The 16,198-nt window shown below is 47.6% G+C and overlaps 1 protein-coding gene across 2 annotated transcripts; it reads left to right on the forward strand.

The window, feature by feature from the left end:
* Positions 1-7,741: 7,741 nt before the first annotated feature.
* LOC136712636 (maestro heat-like repeat-containing protein family member 1) lies at positions 7,742-14,721 on the forward strand. Of its 2 annotated transcripts, XR_010804868.1 has the most exons (20): positions 7,742-7,784; positions 8,049-8,197; positions 8,606-8,737; positions 8,907-9,063; positions 9,265-9,369; positions 9,500-9,657; positions 9,988-10,128; positions 10,357-10,449; positions 10,546-10,612; positions 10,757-10,870; positions 10,980-11,113; positions 11,605-11,744; positions 11,904-12,048; positions 12,315-12,496; positions 12,625-12,762; positions 12,895-13,192; positions 13,292-13,501; positions 13,655-13,771; positions 14,311-14,375; positions 14,502-14,721. XR_010804868.1 is itself a non-coding variant. In XM_066689324.1 (19 exons), exons 1-19 carry the CDS (start codon positions 7,766-7,768, stop codon positions 14,505-14,507), a joined length of 2,505 nt encoding a protein of 834 aa, XP_066545421.1. In that variant the 5' UTR covers positions 7,742-7,765; the 3' UTR covers positions 14,508-14,721. The 2 variants fall into 2 exon arrangements, 1 of the variants encoding a protein (XP_066545421.1); XM_066689324.1 differs by lacking the exon at positions 14,311-14,375.
* The last annotated feature ends 1,477 nt before the right edge of the window (positions 14,722-16,198 follow it).

Raw genomic sequence — 16,198 nt, forward strand, 5'->3', positions numbered from 1 at the left:
GGGAGGCCGCCTGAGCACAGCTGAGGGAGTCAGTGACCGCCAGGAGAGCCGTCTCAGTGGAGTGAGCTGTGCGGAAGCCGGATTGCAGAGGATCAAGGAGTAAGTGTTGGGACAGAAAGTCAGAGAGCTGATGGTGGACCGCCCGTTCGAGAGTCTTTGAGAGGAAGGGGAGTAGGGAGACAGGGCAGTAGTTCTGAGGACAGGTGGCATCAAAGGTTGGTTTCTTGAGCAGTGGGATGACAGCAGCTTGTTTAAATGCAGAGGGGAAACAGCCAGAGAGGAGTGAGGAGTTGAGGAGGGAGGAGATGAAGGGGAGAAGATCAGGAGCGGTCGCTTGGAAGAGGCGAGAAGGGAGAGGGTCCAGGGCACACGTTGTAGGTTTGTGACGTAGGAGGAGAGCAGAAACTTCAGCATCTGAGAGAGGTGAGAACGAAGAAAAGGAAGCTTGATCGGTGGGAGGTTTCGGTGTGATGGGAGATGAGGGTGGAGTATTGAAGAGCCTGCGGATGTCTGCAATCTTCAAGGAGAAGAAGGAGGCGAAATCATCAGCAGTGAGAGATGGGGGAGGAGGAGGGGGAGGGGGAGGGGGGGCAAGGAGGGAGGAGAAGGTGGAGAAGAGTTTGTGGGGGTTGATGACAGTGGATTCAAAGAGTGATTGGAAGTAAGACTTCTTGGCTGAGGTGAGTGAGGAGGAGAATGTAGACAGTAGAGAGCGGTAGACTTCGAGGGCAGCAGGGACATTTGGTCCTTTTCCACTTCTGTTCGGCAGCACGCAGACCAATTCGGGTTGAGCGGAGAACAGCAGAGAGCCAAGGCTGAGGAGGGGAGGGACGGGCAGGACGAGATGTGAGAGGACAGAGAGAGTCAAGGGAGGAGAACAAAGAGGAGGTAGCACAGTTGACAGATGGGAAAAACAGTCAATGGAAGGTAAGAGAGTGAGGGCAGTGGAGGCAAGGGTGGAGGGGGAGACAGTGCGGAGATTACAGCACAAGGTGACAGAAGGAGTGGGTGGAGTGGGGAGGGACAGGAGGGAAAGGGAGAAGGAAATGAAGTGGTGGTCCGAGTTGTCCATGGGTGTCACGGAGAGTGTTGAAGGGGAGCAGCCTCTAGAGAAGATGAGGTCAAGCTGGCGGCCTGCCCTGTGAGTGGGGGGAGATGGGGAGAGAGAGAAGTTAAAGGAGTGAAGGAGAGGAAGAAGTCCGGTACAGTGGGAAGGGTTGGAGAGGTGGATGTTGAAGTCTCCCAGGAGGATGGTAGGTGAGAACAGCGAGGGGAGGGAGGAGAGAAGAAAGTCGAGTTCATCCAGGAAGGAGGTGAGTGGACCAGGTGGACGGTAGAGAACTAGAAGGAAGAGGTGAGAGGGAGAGGTGATTTCCACTGCATGGAATTCAAAGCTGTGGGTCGTGATAGCGGAGAGAGAGGGGGGGCAGAGAAGAGGAGAGAAGGGGAGAGCAGGAGCCCTGTTCCTCCTCCCCGCCCGGTGAGACGAGGGGAGTGGGACAGGACGAACAGAGAGGATAAGGCAGCAGGGCTGGTAGAGTTGTCCGGGGAGATCCATGTCTCGGTGAGAGCGAGGAACTCCTTCTCGGGTATAGGGTATAGGGTGTCCCACTGGACACTCTTTGTGCAGCATTGTGTGATGTAGTTCAGTGCATGCTGTGTGAAGAGCCAGTATTAATGCTTTGTATAAACTGTATAATGTTTTATATTAATGTTTGAAATACTAATATGTCAATAGAGCCAATTGTATTAATTGTCAAGCAAGCAAATGTTAGCATGGCTGTTTTTATGAGTGCTGTCCCTGCAGAAGTCACTCCCAGCATTTGTTTCAAGGTTTTCTGTGGCTTATCTTAAGGCTGGAGAGGTTACATTATGGTTATTGATTAACAGTTGTTACAGATGACCATGGGACCGGACCTCTCCCAGTATATCAAAGGAAGCCATCTGGTTTCCGCATCCCACACCTTCTCCCAGGAAGACAACCACAAACATTACAAGGGCCAGAGACCTGACCTCGAGGCAGCACTTCTTGGAAGCATGTGACTGACCCTGCCCACAGAACCACATGTCATGCTTCCTATAAAAGCTGTTAACTTTTGCTGTTCACAGAGACTCCGCTCAGGTGGAGAGTTTCCATGTCAGGACCTTCCAGGCTGGGTTCAACAAGGTCTAACTAGTGCATTGTACAGTCTGAACATCACTGCCCTTGTTCTCAATTCTACACTTTTGACAATATACCCTAGCATTCTGTTTGCCTTTTTTATTGCTTCCCCACATTGTTTGGATGGAGAAAGTGAGGAGTCCACGTAGACTCTGTGGAAGGAAAGTTAGAAATTATTTTCTAATACCTGTTTTTCTGTCTTGTATACTTAAGAAAGATAAGGTCAAGCTAGAAGGTCAGGCCAGAAGGAAGCTTGATTTTGGTTTGTTATTTACGATGAGAATCTTGGAGGCAATGTCAAACAGTATGATTTAAGTGCCTGCTCCCTAATCCATGTGTTGATCTGTGAACTCTGTCCTATAATGATAGCTAACTTTTAAGATAACATAATAATGACTTTCTGATTATAACCAGCTCTTTGATTTCTGTGTATAAAAGCTCTGACTGTTAAAATGAAGGCAGAGCGACTTTGGGATCTTCTTGATTCACTGTTCCTCTCCACGCTGCGTGTAATAAAGACATTGCAATGAACGTTCCAACCTGATTGAAGGCTGATTGTTCTTCCACAATTCCTAGATCTTTCTCATTCATTACTTCTTCTAGTTATATTCCTTCCAGAGTGTAATTATTGTGGACATTTTTGTTACCTGCATGTAATACTTTGCACTTTTCCACATTGAATTTCATCTGCCAGGTGTCGACCCACAACTGAATATTATCTAAGTCCCATGAATAACCTGTGCTGCAGAGATTGTATCATCTGAAAATTTGACAAGTTTGCTAACTATCCCAGAGTCCAGATCATTAATATAGATTAGAAAAAGCAAAGGCCCTAGTACTGATCCCTGTGGAACTGCACTAACAACCTCACTCCAGTTAGAAGCGACTCCTCTAATCGACACCCTCTGTTTCCTATACATCAACCAGTTCATAATCCATCTACTTACATGACCCTGAATGCCTACAGCTTCCAATTTGAGGATCAGTCTTTGGTGTGGAACCTTATCAAAAGCTTCTTGAAAATCTAAGTATATCATATCATATGCAATATATAAGTATATACACCTGCACACACAGATATGAATGTAATGCATGTTTTTCTTTTTTTTAAAGCTGTAGTGATGGATAGATACTAACTGTAGTGCTGTAGTGATGGCAGGTAGGTATAAAAAAATTTAAAACACATTCTTCCAGTGTAATCAGAGAAATGACAGAAATAAAAACATCAGTACAACAATCAGTAGAGGTGGAGTAAAAAGAGAACAGTTTGAAAGGTTTAAAGGCTGATGTATTCAGGAGGCAATGGAGTTGATGTTGAACTGACAGAGAGGGGTCTATTGCAAACACACACCAGTATCAATCAGTTCCAACGAAGCCCCTAACAAATCATATGTTGTTAAGTGGAATGTGTTGATAAACTTACACATTTCAGACGAACGCCATCGTGTATTTGTGCTCTTGACAAACTGTTTCAGCAGAAATAGCTTTAGAAGGAGAATTATAGTGCTTGGAAAGTTACCAGGGATGTAACCATATGTAGCTCAATCCCATTTTCGCCTGCTTTAATTTTATAACCATTATCCTGACCTATAACCTGAGAAGAAGCAACAGCAGACAATCACACAGAACATGATCCACTTGCATATGAATCAAAATATAAAAATAATATATAAATATGCAAAAGACAAAGTACCTTTTTGACTAATCAAACACCTGTGTTGAGGATTCAAATATATATGTTTTTTTAATCCATATATTATGGTCAGACAGCAGTATAGGGTTATGTGTTTAAAATGTGTTTGGTAATATGACGTGCAGCAGACTTGTGTACGTTTGTGTGTGTGTGGGTTGGAAACTGATGGGAACCGTGCTGAAAGTATAAATATTCAGTTGCATATTCCACCTGAATCTCACTCTTTGTTTACTGCACAGAAATACCCAGTCATAGCTTATTTATGCCAGAACATAAGAAAGTTTACAAACGAGAGGAGGCCATTCGACCTATCATGCTCTTTTGGTGTCCATTAATAACTAAGTGATCCAAGGATCCTATCCAGTCTGATTTTAAATGTTCCCACATTTTCAGCGTCAACCACATCGCTGGGAGGTTTGTTTCAGATTGTGACGACTCTCTGTGTGAACAAGGGAGTTGTGCCAAATACCTGTTTTATTCTGAAAAGGCTGCACTGCGGTGACAGGGCATATGGGAGTAATTGCAATATAGGTTTATTTAATGAGGGGCCTGGGAACAAAGTAACAAGCAGGTTTCCAATCAAAATTAGATTGATTAAGTCTTAAATAAAATGCATTTAAAAATAATATTCATTACTGAAGGCATGCAAGGACTAGTATTGACATGAATTAATGTCACAGTGTATTTTCATCTAGTTTAATACAGACAACAGTGAACATTAGACGTTTCCTGATATGGACGAGTTATATATACTCACCTAAAGGATTATTAGGAACACCATACTAATACTGTGTTTGACCCCCTTTCGCCTTCAGAACTGCTTTAATTCTACGTGGCATTGATTCAACAAGGTGCTGAAAGCATTCTTTAGAAATGTTGGCCCATATTGATAGGATAGCATCTTGCAGTTGATGGAGATTTGTCGGATGCACATCCAGGGCACGAAGCTCCCGTTCCACCACATCCCAAAGATGCTCTATTGGGTTGAGATCTGGTGACTGTGGGGGCCAGTTTAGTACAGTGAACTCATTGTCATGTTCAAGAAACCAATTTGAAATGATTCGACCTTTGTGACATGGTGCATTATCCTGCTGGAAGTAGCCATCAGAGGATGGGTACATGGTGGTCATAAAGGGATGGACATGGTCAGAAACAATGCTCAGGTAGGCCGTGGCATTTAAACGATGCCCAATTGGCACTAAGGGGCCTAAAGTGTGCCAAGAAAACATCCCCCACACCATTACACCACCACCACCAGCCTGCACAGTGGTAACAAGGCATGATGGATCCATGTTCTCATTCTGTTTACGCCAAATTCTGACTCTACCATCTGAATGTCTCAACAGAAATCGAGACTCATCAGACCAGGCAACATTTTTCCAGTCTTCAACTGTCCAATTTTGGTGAGCTTGTGCAAATTGTAGCCTCTTTTTCCTATTTGTAGTGGAGATGAGTGGTACCCGGTGGGGTCTTCTGCTGTTGTAGCCCATCCGCCTCAAGGTTGTACGTATTGTGGCTTCACAAATGCTTTGCTGCATACCTCGGTTGTAACGAGTGGTTATTTCAGTCAAAGTTGCTCTTCTATCAGCTTGAATCAGTCGGCCCATTCTCCTCTGACCTCTAGCATCAACAAGGCATTTTCGCCCACAGGACTGCCGCATACTGGATGTTTTTCCCTTTTCACACCATTCTTTGTAAACCCTAGAAATGGTTGTGCGTGAAAATCCCAGTAACTGAGCAGATTGTGAAATACTCAGACCGGCCCGTCTGGCACCAACAACCATGCCACGCTCAAAATTGCTTAAATGACCTTTCTTTCCCATTCAAACATTCAGTTTGGAGTTCAGGAGATTGTCTTGACCAGGACCACACCCCTAAATGCATTGAAGCAACTGCCATGTGATTGGTTGGTTAGATAATTGCATTAATGAGAAATTGAACAGGTGTTCCTAATAATCCTTTAGGTGAGTGTATGTCCCCATTTTAATTTCTGCGTTCATATTTGAAGGTTATCTCAGTTAATGTAAATGAAGTGCTCTTAGTCATGTGAAGTTGCAAATTGCAATATTTCGTTTGATTGTACAGTGTTGGTTTATTTTGTACCTCAACAGCCTCCGTAGCACTGAACCCCATGCAGGAGGTGTTGCTCAGTGCGCAGCGATCCCTGCTGTGCTTCGTCCTTACGGTTTGAACTGTAACAGTTTAGAGCAGACTGTGTGTAGATGACTGTGTTTTCTTTATTGCTGGGCCTGTAATGAAATACGCACAGATGGACACGTTTCTTCGCGCAGCGTCGTGGCCGTGTCTGCGCTGTCTGTCTCAGTGCGGCTGATGAACTGCGCAAACTCGGCGGCTTTGTTTGTGTTCATGCGTTTCCAGTCTCTGTTGAGCTCGTTCCCCACTCACATTTTGCAGCTGCGAGTTATGATGTATTTATTTCACCGTAATTATCACCTCACATAAACTGCAACAGGAAGGAATGTAGTGGTTAATATAACGCGCTATATGTTAATTAACTGTGCAATACTATTTATTTTTCTATTAAGGAGAGACTGAGGGACCTGAACCTTTTCACCCTGGAACAGAGGAGACTACGTGGGGACTTGATCCAAGTCTTCAAAATCATGAAAGGCATCGAGCACATCAAACCAGAGGAGCTTGTCCAGATCAGCAGGGACACACAGACCCGGGGACACACATGGAAATTGGACTTCAAGGCATTCAGGACAGAAAACAGGAGACACTTCTTCACACAGAGAGTCTCACAATCTGAACAAACTCCCCAGCGATGTGGCTGAAGAGACAATTTGGGAACATTCAGAAATAGACTGGATAGGATCCTTGGATCACTTAGTTATTAATGGACACCAAAGGAGCACGATGGGGCGAAAGGCCTCCTCTCGATTTTACACTTCATGTCCTAATATAAAACTATTTGTATCAGTAAGGACGCCAACGCTGACGCGACTCTGCTGACACGTGGTCCTCAGCAGGTGATTGGCTGTGTAAAGAGAATGATTGCCATGTCTTTCCTCTGATTGGCTGCAGTGAAGATGATTGACGTAACGCCAACGACCAATGCCAACGCTTCGAATCCGGTGTGGGCGTGGCCTGTCCGGTCCAGGCGTGAGTTTCATGACACTGTGACGTAATTGTTAGTTACTCGTTAGCATACTGATGGCTTAATTATACTATGACGTTTCAGTAACTTTACAGAAAGAAACGTATCAGCTTTAGTTGCTTGTGGAAAACGACGAGAAAGCAGCTGTGAGTTTGATTTCACCGAATGAAAATTTGTAATGGCTTTTCTGTTAAGATGCAATGTTAATCGTTAACGTTATGAATCTCCTTGTTTAAATGTTAGTCCTTGTAGGCGATACTGGACAATAGTGTTAAACTACACTTCTAATTTTGATCTGAAACTAGTGTAATTGTATGAGTAGAAAACATAATATAATAACCGTAATCATAATAATAAGTATAATCATATATATTGTAGATTAACAATTGTACAGTATCCATAACAAATCACGTTATTCCAGTCAACAAAAAACTTGTGCTATACTTTTAGTACCTGTTGTGATTGCCTGCTTGCTTGCTTGCATCGTTTAAAACATTGTGAGTATGCATGCATATCTTCCCTTGCAATGGAAAATGCCTGCTTTGAAGATTGGGATTCATATTTGAATTGCCCACACTAAACTATATTACACTGCCTTACTGTAATATTCTATTTTAAATGCTGTAATGTTTAAACTTTATAATTCTTAGACTTGATGTTCTTCAGTATAATGCACCAATTGTCAGACGTATACTATGTTGATACACACAAAATAATACAATCAATCACATAACATGAAATGTAACCCAGAATTCCTCTGTTCTTATTTTTATATGAATACATTTGCTAGATGGTGTCCGAGTGCATTGGTGAGTATCTGTGTTGAGTACTTTTTACTGACTATAGTAATGATGAGAAATAAGAATTAATAATACAATCTTTAGTCTCTATGCGTTACCAACCTGTTGCCTTTTGGCAGTAATGGTACCTGGGCAGGAGTGCATTGTGGGAAGAGGGGACTGTTACAATAGTGTGGCTCTGCTCTAATCTAATCTTGTTGCTGTTGTTTGATAAGGATGTGCTGGACTTGATATCGACTGTTTTGACAATATTTGTTTGTATTTCCCCCTCAGTACATGTGTTCGATGTCATGCATGCCCTTGACACCGGCAAGCAGGTGCGAAAGGTGCACGTCCAGGAGAGCATAGTGGCTCGCTCCCACATCGTGAACCCAGACCGCTTTAGTGTGAAGTGTCTGGGATATATTGAGAGGTACCCGGAGGTGAGACTGGAGACCACTCAGCGTCTGTTTGTCAGCAAGAATAATGCCAAGAACGCCAGGCTCCCGAAAGAGTGCAAATGAACCTGTGGTTTGGACAGTGTTTAACTGTTTGTAGCTTTTCTTCTGAGCTGTTTCTTCTTCCAGGTTTATTTTCTGGAATTGATCTGAAAGCTTATGAAATGTGAACATTGTATGATGTACTGTTTTTCATCATTCTTCTTTCTTCACTTAATTTTACAAACCAGTGGTGGGTTTCTGAATGCTATACTGTCTGTTATTTTCTTTTCATTGTCGCACCTTGATGAGTTCTTGAACGTTTTAAGTCTAAGGTAATCAATTCAATAATTCAGTCATCAATAAGGTAAAAACATCACTCATGAGCTTGTTCTCCTGTGTTCCTCTGGTCAGATGGCCGATCACCATCAAATCACCTTCCTGCAGGCCATGGAGAAGGTTCTGCAAAACCCAGTAGAGGCCGTCAGCCCCGACACAGCCAGTAAAATCATCTCAGTGGCTGTTGAAAAGATGGTCTTCGATGCGGTGAGCCATTTCCTCCTGTCAGACACTATGAAACGCATGCATTCAAAAAAGACCTTCCTGTTTGTTTGTATAATGGTCCGTCCTTCTCACTCAGATGTGCCAGAAACACTGCTCTCTCCAGAAAGCCTTCTCAACCTCACCCTACTCCTCTTGTCTTCCCCGGACCCAGAACGTGTCTCCTGATGTGCAGCAGGCAGCCAGCGATGTCCTGGTGGCCATGGGACGCAGATTTCCAGGGGAGGTGATAGACAGCCTGAAGTTTGTGCTGGAAAACCAACCAAACCCAATGTGTTTAACCACACTGGGCAGGTTATCACAAGGCGATGGTAAGTCTGTCTTCTCCTTCGATCCCTGAAGCCACTGTGCTTTGTGAAAGGGATTTTCTCGCAGTGGAGATTTGATGGCTGTTGTGGGATCCTCATCTGTCACCCTCTCCTTGCATAGCGTCTGTACACTATACGTGAACTGATAGGTGGCCTGTTTTTGTATAAGTTGAAGTTGTAACTGCCTGTTGTATTTGTTTGCAGTGTCCGGCATTGGGCCCCGCCTCAGGGCCATTCTTGAACACCTGATGCCCGTGCTATTTGAGGCCACCAGCACTAGCGTTGAGATTAAACTGGCAGTCTGCTCAGGTGAGTGAGGGTCGCAGCTGATTCCTGTAGTGACAGATATTCCCCATTTTTGTTTAATGTGGAGTTCAGTGGAGCTGAGCCGTGAGTATATCCCGGAGAGTGATCCCTGCATCTGTTTGTCTTCTCCCAGCTCTCAGAAACATCAGCCAGAGTGTCGGGGAGTACACGTCTGGTCCTGGAGGGAGTCCGGACCCCACAGTGAGCAAGGAGGACTTTGCTCCCGTCATGAAGTTGGCATTCATGACGGTTTTAAAGTGGTGGTATTCACCCTACACCAGTAGTCTGCAGGTACGGTCCTCCAGGAAGTGTCGGGAGGAGGGGGTACAACATCCAGCTCCATACGTGACCAGTCAGGCTTCATGGCCCCCTGATCCTCTGCCAGCTTGTTATTTTTATGAGGCTGAGGTGATTTATCTATAGGCAGAGGATTGCCATGGTATCAATAATAGTAATTCTCACCCTTTATAGTGATCGTTCTCATATGCTGGCGCTGCTGGGGTGACTGAGAGCGTCATCTAGTAACACATGTTCTGAGTTGTGACTCCTGTAGTTGCACTTTTCCCCTTTTGACGTTCTGCACACTGAACGGTTGCCTCTGTCTCTGTGTCGGTGCTGAAGCTGCAGGAGACGGTGGTCGGTTCCTTGACTGCCATGGCCACCCTGCTGCCCGTTGAGACTGTCCGGGCCAATCTGACCTGGCTGATGGAAGCTACATTGGTGCTGCACAAGGACGGCTGCAGTGGTGACACCCTTGGCCAGGTATGGCTTTGCTGGCTTGGATAGATGTGAGACAGGCTAACGATTAAGGACTTGGTTTTATGTTTAACATCAGTATAAGGGTTTAGGTCTTTTTAGTTTAGTTTCATAGATAATTTTTAGTTGAAAGCTCAAACATATATTGAGTAACCCATGAGTCATGCTAATTGGGGTCTGTGAAAGTAACCATAGTGCATCATGTATCAGCGGCTGTTTTTCTGTATCTTATAGAATGTGCGCAACATTGTGGTGGCGGGCTTGGCTGCGGACCGCATTTGGCTGAAGCGCTCCAGCTACAGCCTGCTGGGCGCACTGCACCAGGAGGTAGGTCCTCTATGGAGCGTTCGTGACACAAGGTGTTTGAGCAGCGTAGAGATGCTTTCCTCCTCGGTACACAGTGACCGTGTCTTTCTCCTGCAGATCAGCGCCCGTCAGGAGAGCTCCTTGGACGAGCACAGCGAGGTCCTGAAGTCTCTGATGCTCATCGGTACGTCTCACATCAGCACCGAACACTCGGGGAGAGTCCTGTTGTTGATCCATTGGCCGGTGCAGTCACTCTCGCAGGGTTTTGTGGTTCCGTTGGCCGGTGTAGTGACCTCAGTGTTCTGTGGTGCCTGCTTTTTCCCAACAGCAAACACCTTTCCGAAGAAGGTGGCCACATTTGAGATCGAACAGCTGAAGAGCAGCAGCAGGACGGGCCGGGCCGCATCCGGGGCGATACTGGGATATCTCCTCATCGCTGCAGGTAGCCGTCCTCTGTCAGTACGCAGACATTCTCAACTGGGAGCCACATTGTTTCTCCTGATCTCTGTGATTGAATTGTTTCCCTGTCCTTCCCCCGATTCCGATTGCAGGGAAGGCCGAGTCCTTGGGAGCAGCTGAATGCAGTGATGGTGATCCTCTGAACTGCAAGCTCTCCTTCTTGCAGGGCTCCAGCGCCATCTTCTGCAGTGTCCTGGAGGCCCAAAGATCTGAATTGAAGGAGCAGGTAAGGGCCACAGGGCCAGACTGCAGGAAAGGGTTGGGCAGCGACAACCAGTCTGTGCATTTGACTCCCTTCATACTCTCACTTTAGGTGGCAGCAGTGGCAGTTTAATGAGGCAAATGATGCTCCCAAATTGTAGCTGAATTCTTCAATGCTTTGGTGCTGTATAGTTTTCCATTGTGTTTGGTGGTTAATAATATAGATTTAATCTTCTAGGAGAAAGATACGGTGCTGTGGATGCTACACTTTTCAATACGCACCTTTTCTTCTGTATATCGTGATCTTGGGATGGAGTGTAGTCAGAAAACAGGAGACAGAGAGTCGTCACAATCTGGAACAGACTCCCCAGCGAATTTGGCAACATTCAAAAATAGACTGGATAGGATCCTTGGACACCAAACAAGCATGATTGGGTTGAATGGCCTCCTCTTGTTTGGAAACTTTATGTTCTTATGTATCATGCAGACTGAGCGCCTGTCTCTTCTGTCCTTCAGGTCTCTGAGATCCTCGGGTGTCTGCAGCCCTGCCTACACATCCTGACGGGGTCACAGCTGAGAGTGGTCGTCCGCCTGGCCGCGCAGAACCCGGAGCAGGCCGCGGAGACGCTGCTGAGCTGGGCCCTGCCGCCGGACAGGTGAGCCATACACAGGAGCGCCGTCTTTTACAATGATCCACTACTGTTAAGTCTTCAAATGGCTGTTGTGCCAAAGGGCTCATGTGTCTCGTCTCAGTGTGCAACAGCGAGGAGCTCCTGTGTGTCTCTGTCTCACTGTAGCCGCCCTGTCTTTCCCAGATCCGGCCGCACGCTGTGGAGGGCCATGGGCACTAAGGACAAGCTGTCCCGCAGGCTGCTGGGCATCCTCATGCAAAAGCTGAACCCCTCACTGCCCGGGGACATGGCCCAGGACTGTGTGTCGGCTGCACGCCAGACCGTGGCTGTGAGTATCCAGAGAGAGCTGACAATTCTCCACATCTTCATGGGCTTCTGTGCACTTGCTCACAGTTTAAACCACACCAAGAACATAGCGGGGCTTTTTATGTTAATATTATAAATGAAACCCGTACAGCCCAGGTCTGAAGCAACTATGGATATATACAGTCCCTGGGAGAAGATGTCTTTGTGACACTTTCAGAAATGTATTCCTCTAAATAGTGTGCCTTCTCTCATGGCGAGTGTGACCCTGTGTGCTCCTCCCCGTGTCAGGTGACCTGTGCCGTGCGGGAACTGCTGGCCAACCCAGAGAGAGCAGGGGCCTTTGAGAAGGTCTTTCCCCAGCTCTTTAAGGCCCTCCTGCTCCAGATGGACTGCAGTGAGGAGAGTCTGCGCTTCTCACGGATGGTCGGCATCCACAACCAGGACCTGTCTGGAGCGCTGAGTGTCTGCAGGTGAGTGACCCAAGCAAGCAAGAATGGACATGAAGCTCCACAGTGTGAGAAGCAGTTTATTCTACTGAGTGTTGGTACTGAAGTTGCAGCAGACCCAGGCCGAGCACTGTCCTCTCCTCTCCCCTCAGAGACACCGTACTGGCACTGCAGTACCTTCTGGTCCAGACCCAGCTGGGGGCGGTGACCGAGCAGCTGGAGGAGGAGGCCGCCTGGAGGAAACTGCAGAGCCCTGAGAGCCACTATGAGGGCATCCGTCTCCTGGCCAGGTACGGGTTTCTCTCAGAGCTGGGCCCTCATTACGGACAGCGATTACAGGAACATATTCACACCATTTCACTCCTATCTTGTGATCATTCAGGATTTATTGTCTCCTTACCGACTGTCCCCTCGTTCTCCAGGGCCATGGCTCGGCACGGCGGCACGATGCTCGTTGGCATTGTGGAGGCCCTTGTCCCTCTCCTCAGCGCTGACCGGGAGCAGCACAGAGTGACGGCGATGGTCTTCTTCTCAGAGGTAGGTATGTGGCTGAGTTCTCCTCTGATGGCGCCTCACTCTCCCATCAACAGGCTGCTGGGCTGCTCGCGGCAGCCACTGAGAGCCCTGCTTGTGAAAAGCCTGATAAGCCGAGCCCAGGACCGCTCGGTGCGTGTGAGGCTGCCACTGTTCCAGGGCCTGGGAAGTGCCACTGCCGCCCAGGTAAGGACAGCACAGGACCACCTGCCATGAGACACGACACGAACACTTGTGCTTTGGGAGTCTCTGTGCTGACGGGTTGTTTTGGGTGTCTGTGTCTAGGTGGAAGACCACGGCCGGGAGCTGCTTGCAATCCTCCACGCAGGCCTGAAGGGCACGGACGTCGCTGAAATAGTGGACAGAAAGCAGTCAGAAGCGGTCCTGGGAGCTCTGTCTGCTCTCTTGCAGGTCCTGCCCCACCTGAGGCAGGACAGTATCAACCAGAATGTCATTGCAGACATCTGTCGGAGGGTCACTCTGCTCTTAGAAAGCGTAAGTTTTGCTCTGCTCTTACTGACTCCCCTGCAGTGGAGACCCCTGTCCTGGCGTTATATACAGTTTAGTCCAGTCTGGAGTGTCCAGTCTCTGTGCTGTTGTGCTCAGTGTGACGCTCTGTGCCTGACCAACCCCCCCGCTTGTTTCCAGGCCGACGCTGAGCTGCGCTGTGCTGGTGCCACCGCACTGGGGGTGATGTGCCGCTGCCAGGCAGTGAGGGCCCTCATGATGCGGGAGCTGCAGGACCCCAGCCCAGAGGTGACCGAGGTAAGGGTGCATCAGTGGCCCTGGCCATTCTGTACCCCCCACTGGGGCTGGGCAAACCCCAGAGGGACTATAATTAAGAATATAAGAAAATGTACAAAATGTAGAATTTGAGATGTGCTGCTCTGGATGGTCTATTACTGTCTGTGATCATGATCTGGAGCAGCCAGTTTCCGGGAGTCAGATCCAGCGCCGCCATCTTGATAGGTGAGGAGATGAGAACAACCCGGGCAGGATATGGGCCCATAATAGCGCTCACAGGGGACATTGTGGCGTGGATCAGGATTCTGTACAGTGAGCGATTGATTTGAAACCTCAATCATTGGGTTCACAATGTCCAGATCCATCAATATCGCTATGGATCTGTTCACAGTCGTCATTTTGGGGATGGCAGAATGGAGTGGTATGAGAACCAAGAATCTGCAATGAGTTCTAACTGATTTGTTTCAATTGGAACTATTGGGGCAGCCAGGATGACATGTCCTTGTGTTCAATAGCTCCGTGTTGAATTGCTGTTTAGTGTTGCTCCCTCTGATCTTTAGGGTTCCTGATTAGAAGCACCCCAGAGACCCTGCATCCTGTAGACAGATAGATGAGATTCTCAGAGGTAAGGGAGCACATAAGCGAGTATCTGGTCCTTGAGCAGAGTGCGTCAGCCTGCTGCTGCGCTCTCTCGGCCCCTCAGGCACAGCCGGCGCTGCCCGTTCAGCCTGTCCTCTCCCTGTGTCTGCAGGTCTGATGCGTGCCCTGCGAGTGGAGACCGACGCCGAGGCGGAGAGCTGCACCGTCGAGGCCATGAGCTACTGGAGCGACTCCCAGGAAAAGAGAAAAGAGAAGAAGTGGTGGAAGTGGAGCCCTTGCTGCCACTCACGAGTAGATGTTCAGACTCCTGCTGGCTAACTAGGGCATGGCTGTAGAGGCCCTGTATGGCGTGAGTTCACTATCAAAATTAGCGAGCACAGAAATACAACTTACGGACTCATGGTGCAAAACTTCACTTACGGTTTTTATTTTATGCTTACAATTCATTCTGCTTTCGTTCAATATCGTTTACATATTTGCAGTTTTGTTTACACGTTTGCAGTTTACACGTGTGCTCACGCTTCTTGCTGCGCATTTGCAGTTCTATCTACACGCTCACAGTTCTTTTGTGTTTTCACACTGACTTTCAAAAAACAACGTGTAGATGAGTGTAGCCGATGCGGGTCGGAGCTCCCCGCCCGGGATTCAAACCGCGCATCACCGGTGGCCCCTCCGAGCGCTCCACACCGCAGTGGCTCCAGCGCAGTACAGTGTTAAGCCCTCTACGCTAAAAGGCTGGGCCTCCTACCACGGGAGGCTTAACACTGTACTACTTTTACTGAGGGGTTGCGTCACTTTGTAACAGGCTCATTATGGCACGAATGAGCCCCGTTACACTCTCCCCCTCTGAACTCCTCCCAGTGACTGATAGGCATCAGTCTTATTATCTGGGTCACGGCATCATTGTAGCCGATGCGGGTCAGAGCTCCCCGCCTGGGATTCGAACCGCGCACCACCGGCACCCCTCCGAGCGCTCCACACTGCAGTGGCTCCAGCGCAGTACAGTGTTACAGTGTTATATGCTAAAAGGCTGGGCCTCCTACCACGGGAGGCTTAACACTGTACTGCGCTGGAGCCGCTGCGGAGCGCTCAGAGGGGTGCCGGTGGTGCGCAGTTCGAATCCCAGGCGGGCAGCTCCGACCCGCATCGGCTACAATGATGCCGTGACCCAGATAATAAGACTGATGCCTATCAGTCGCTGGGAGGAGTTCAGAGGGGTAGAGTGTAACGGGGCTCATTCGTGCCATAATGAGCCTGTTACAAAGTGACGCAACCCCTCGGTAAAAGTAGTACAGTGTTAAGCCTCCCATGGTAGGAGGCCCAGCCTTTTAGCGTAGAGGGCTTAACACTGTACTGCGCTGGAGCCGCTGCGGTGCGGAGCGCTGGTGGTGCGCGGTTCAAATCCCGGGCGGGGAGCTCCGACCCGCATCAGCTACATCAGGCATCCTAGATGATCATCGTACTGTCGAGCTCCATTCTCATCAAACATGGCTGACCACACGGCAGCAGAGGGAGAGTCTAAAAAAAGCTTAATGTGGCTTAATGCGCTTTAAACATAAACATTACTTTGCAAAGTCTGTCCGTTTATAGTTAGGCACTTCCTACTATGAATGGACGTGTTTTTTACTAACATAAACAATATGAATACGACCTTAAGCTCAGCATATAATAATAATAATATAATAATAATGAATTCAAGTTGAGTATCACTTAATGCAGAAAACGCTCAATGTGACTTACTGTACTTAAAACACAGCCGTTTACATCCAATCTCTAAATGACAAGACTGACACTTTCCAAACTGTTATAATTTTTAATCTACAGTTTGGAAAGTGTCAGTCTTGTCAT

Source organism: Amia ocellicauda, chromosome 2, assembly GCF_036373705.1.
Source record: "Amia ocellicauda isolate fAmiCal2 chromosome 2, fAmiCal2.hap1, whole genome shotgun sequence".
Taxonomy (NCBI): Eukaryota; Metazoa; Chordata; class Actinopteri; order Amiiformes; family Amiidae; genus Amia; species Amia ocellicauda.

Excerpts from the sequence above, each read along its gene's own strand:
- LOC136712636 (XM_066689324.1), top strand. Across the intron at positions 9,658-9,987 it reads CCTACACCAGTAGTCTGCAG|CTGCAGGAGACGGTGGTCGG; the intron begins GTACGGTCCTCC and ends TCGGTGCTGAAG. Across the intron at positions 10,450-10,545 it reads TGGGCGCACTGCACCAGGAG|ATCAGCGCCCGTCAGGAGAG; the intron begins GTAGGTCCTCTA and ends TTTCTCCTGCAG.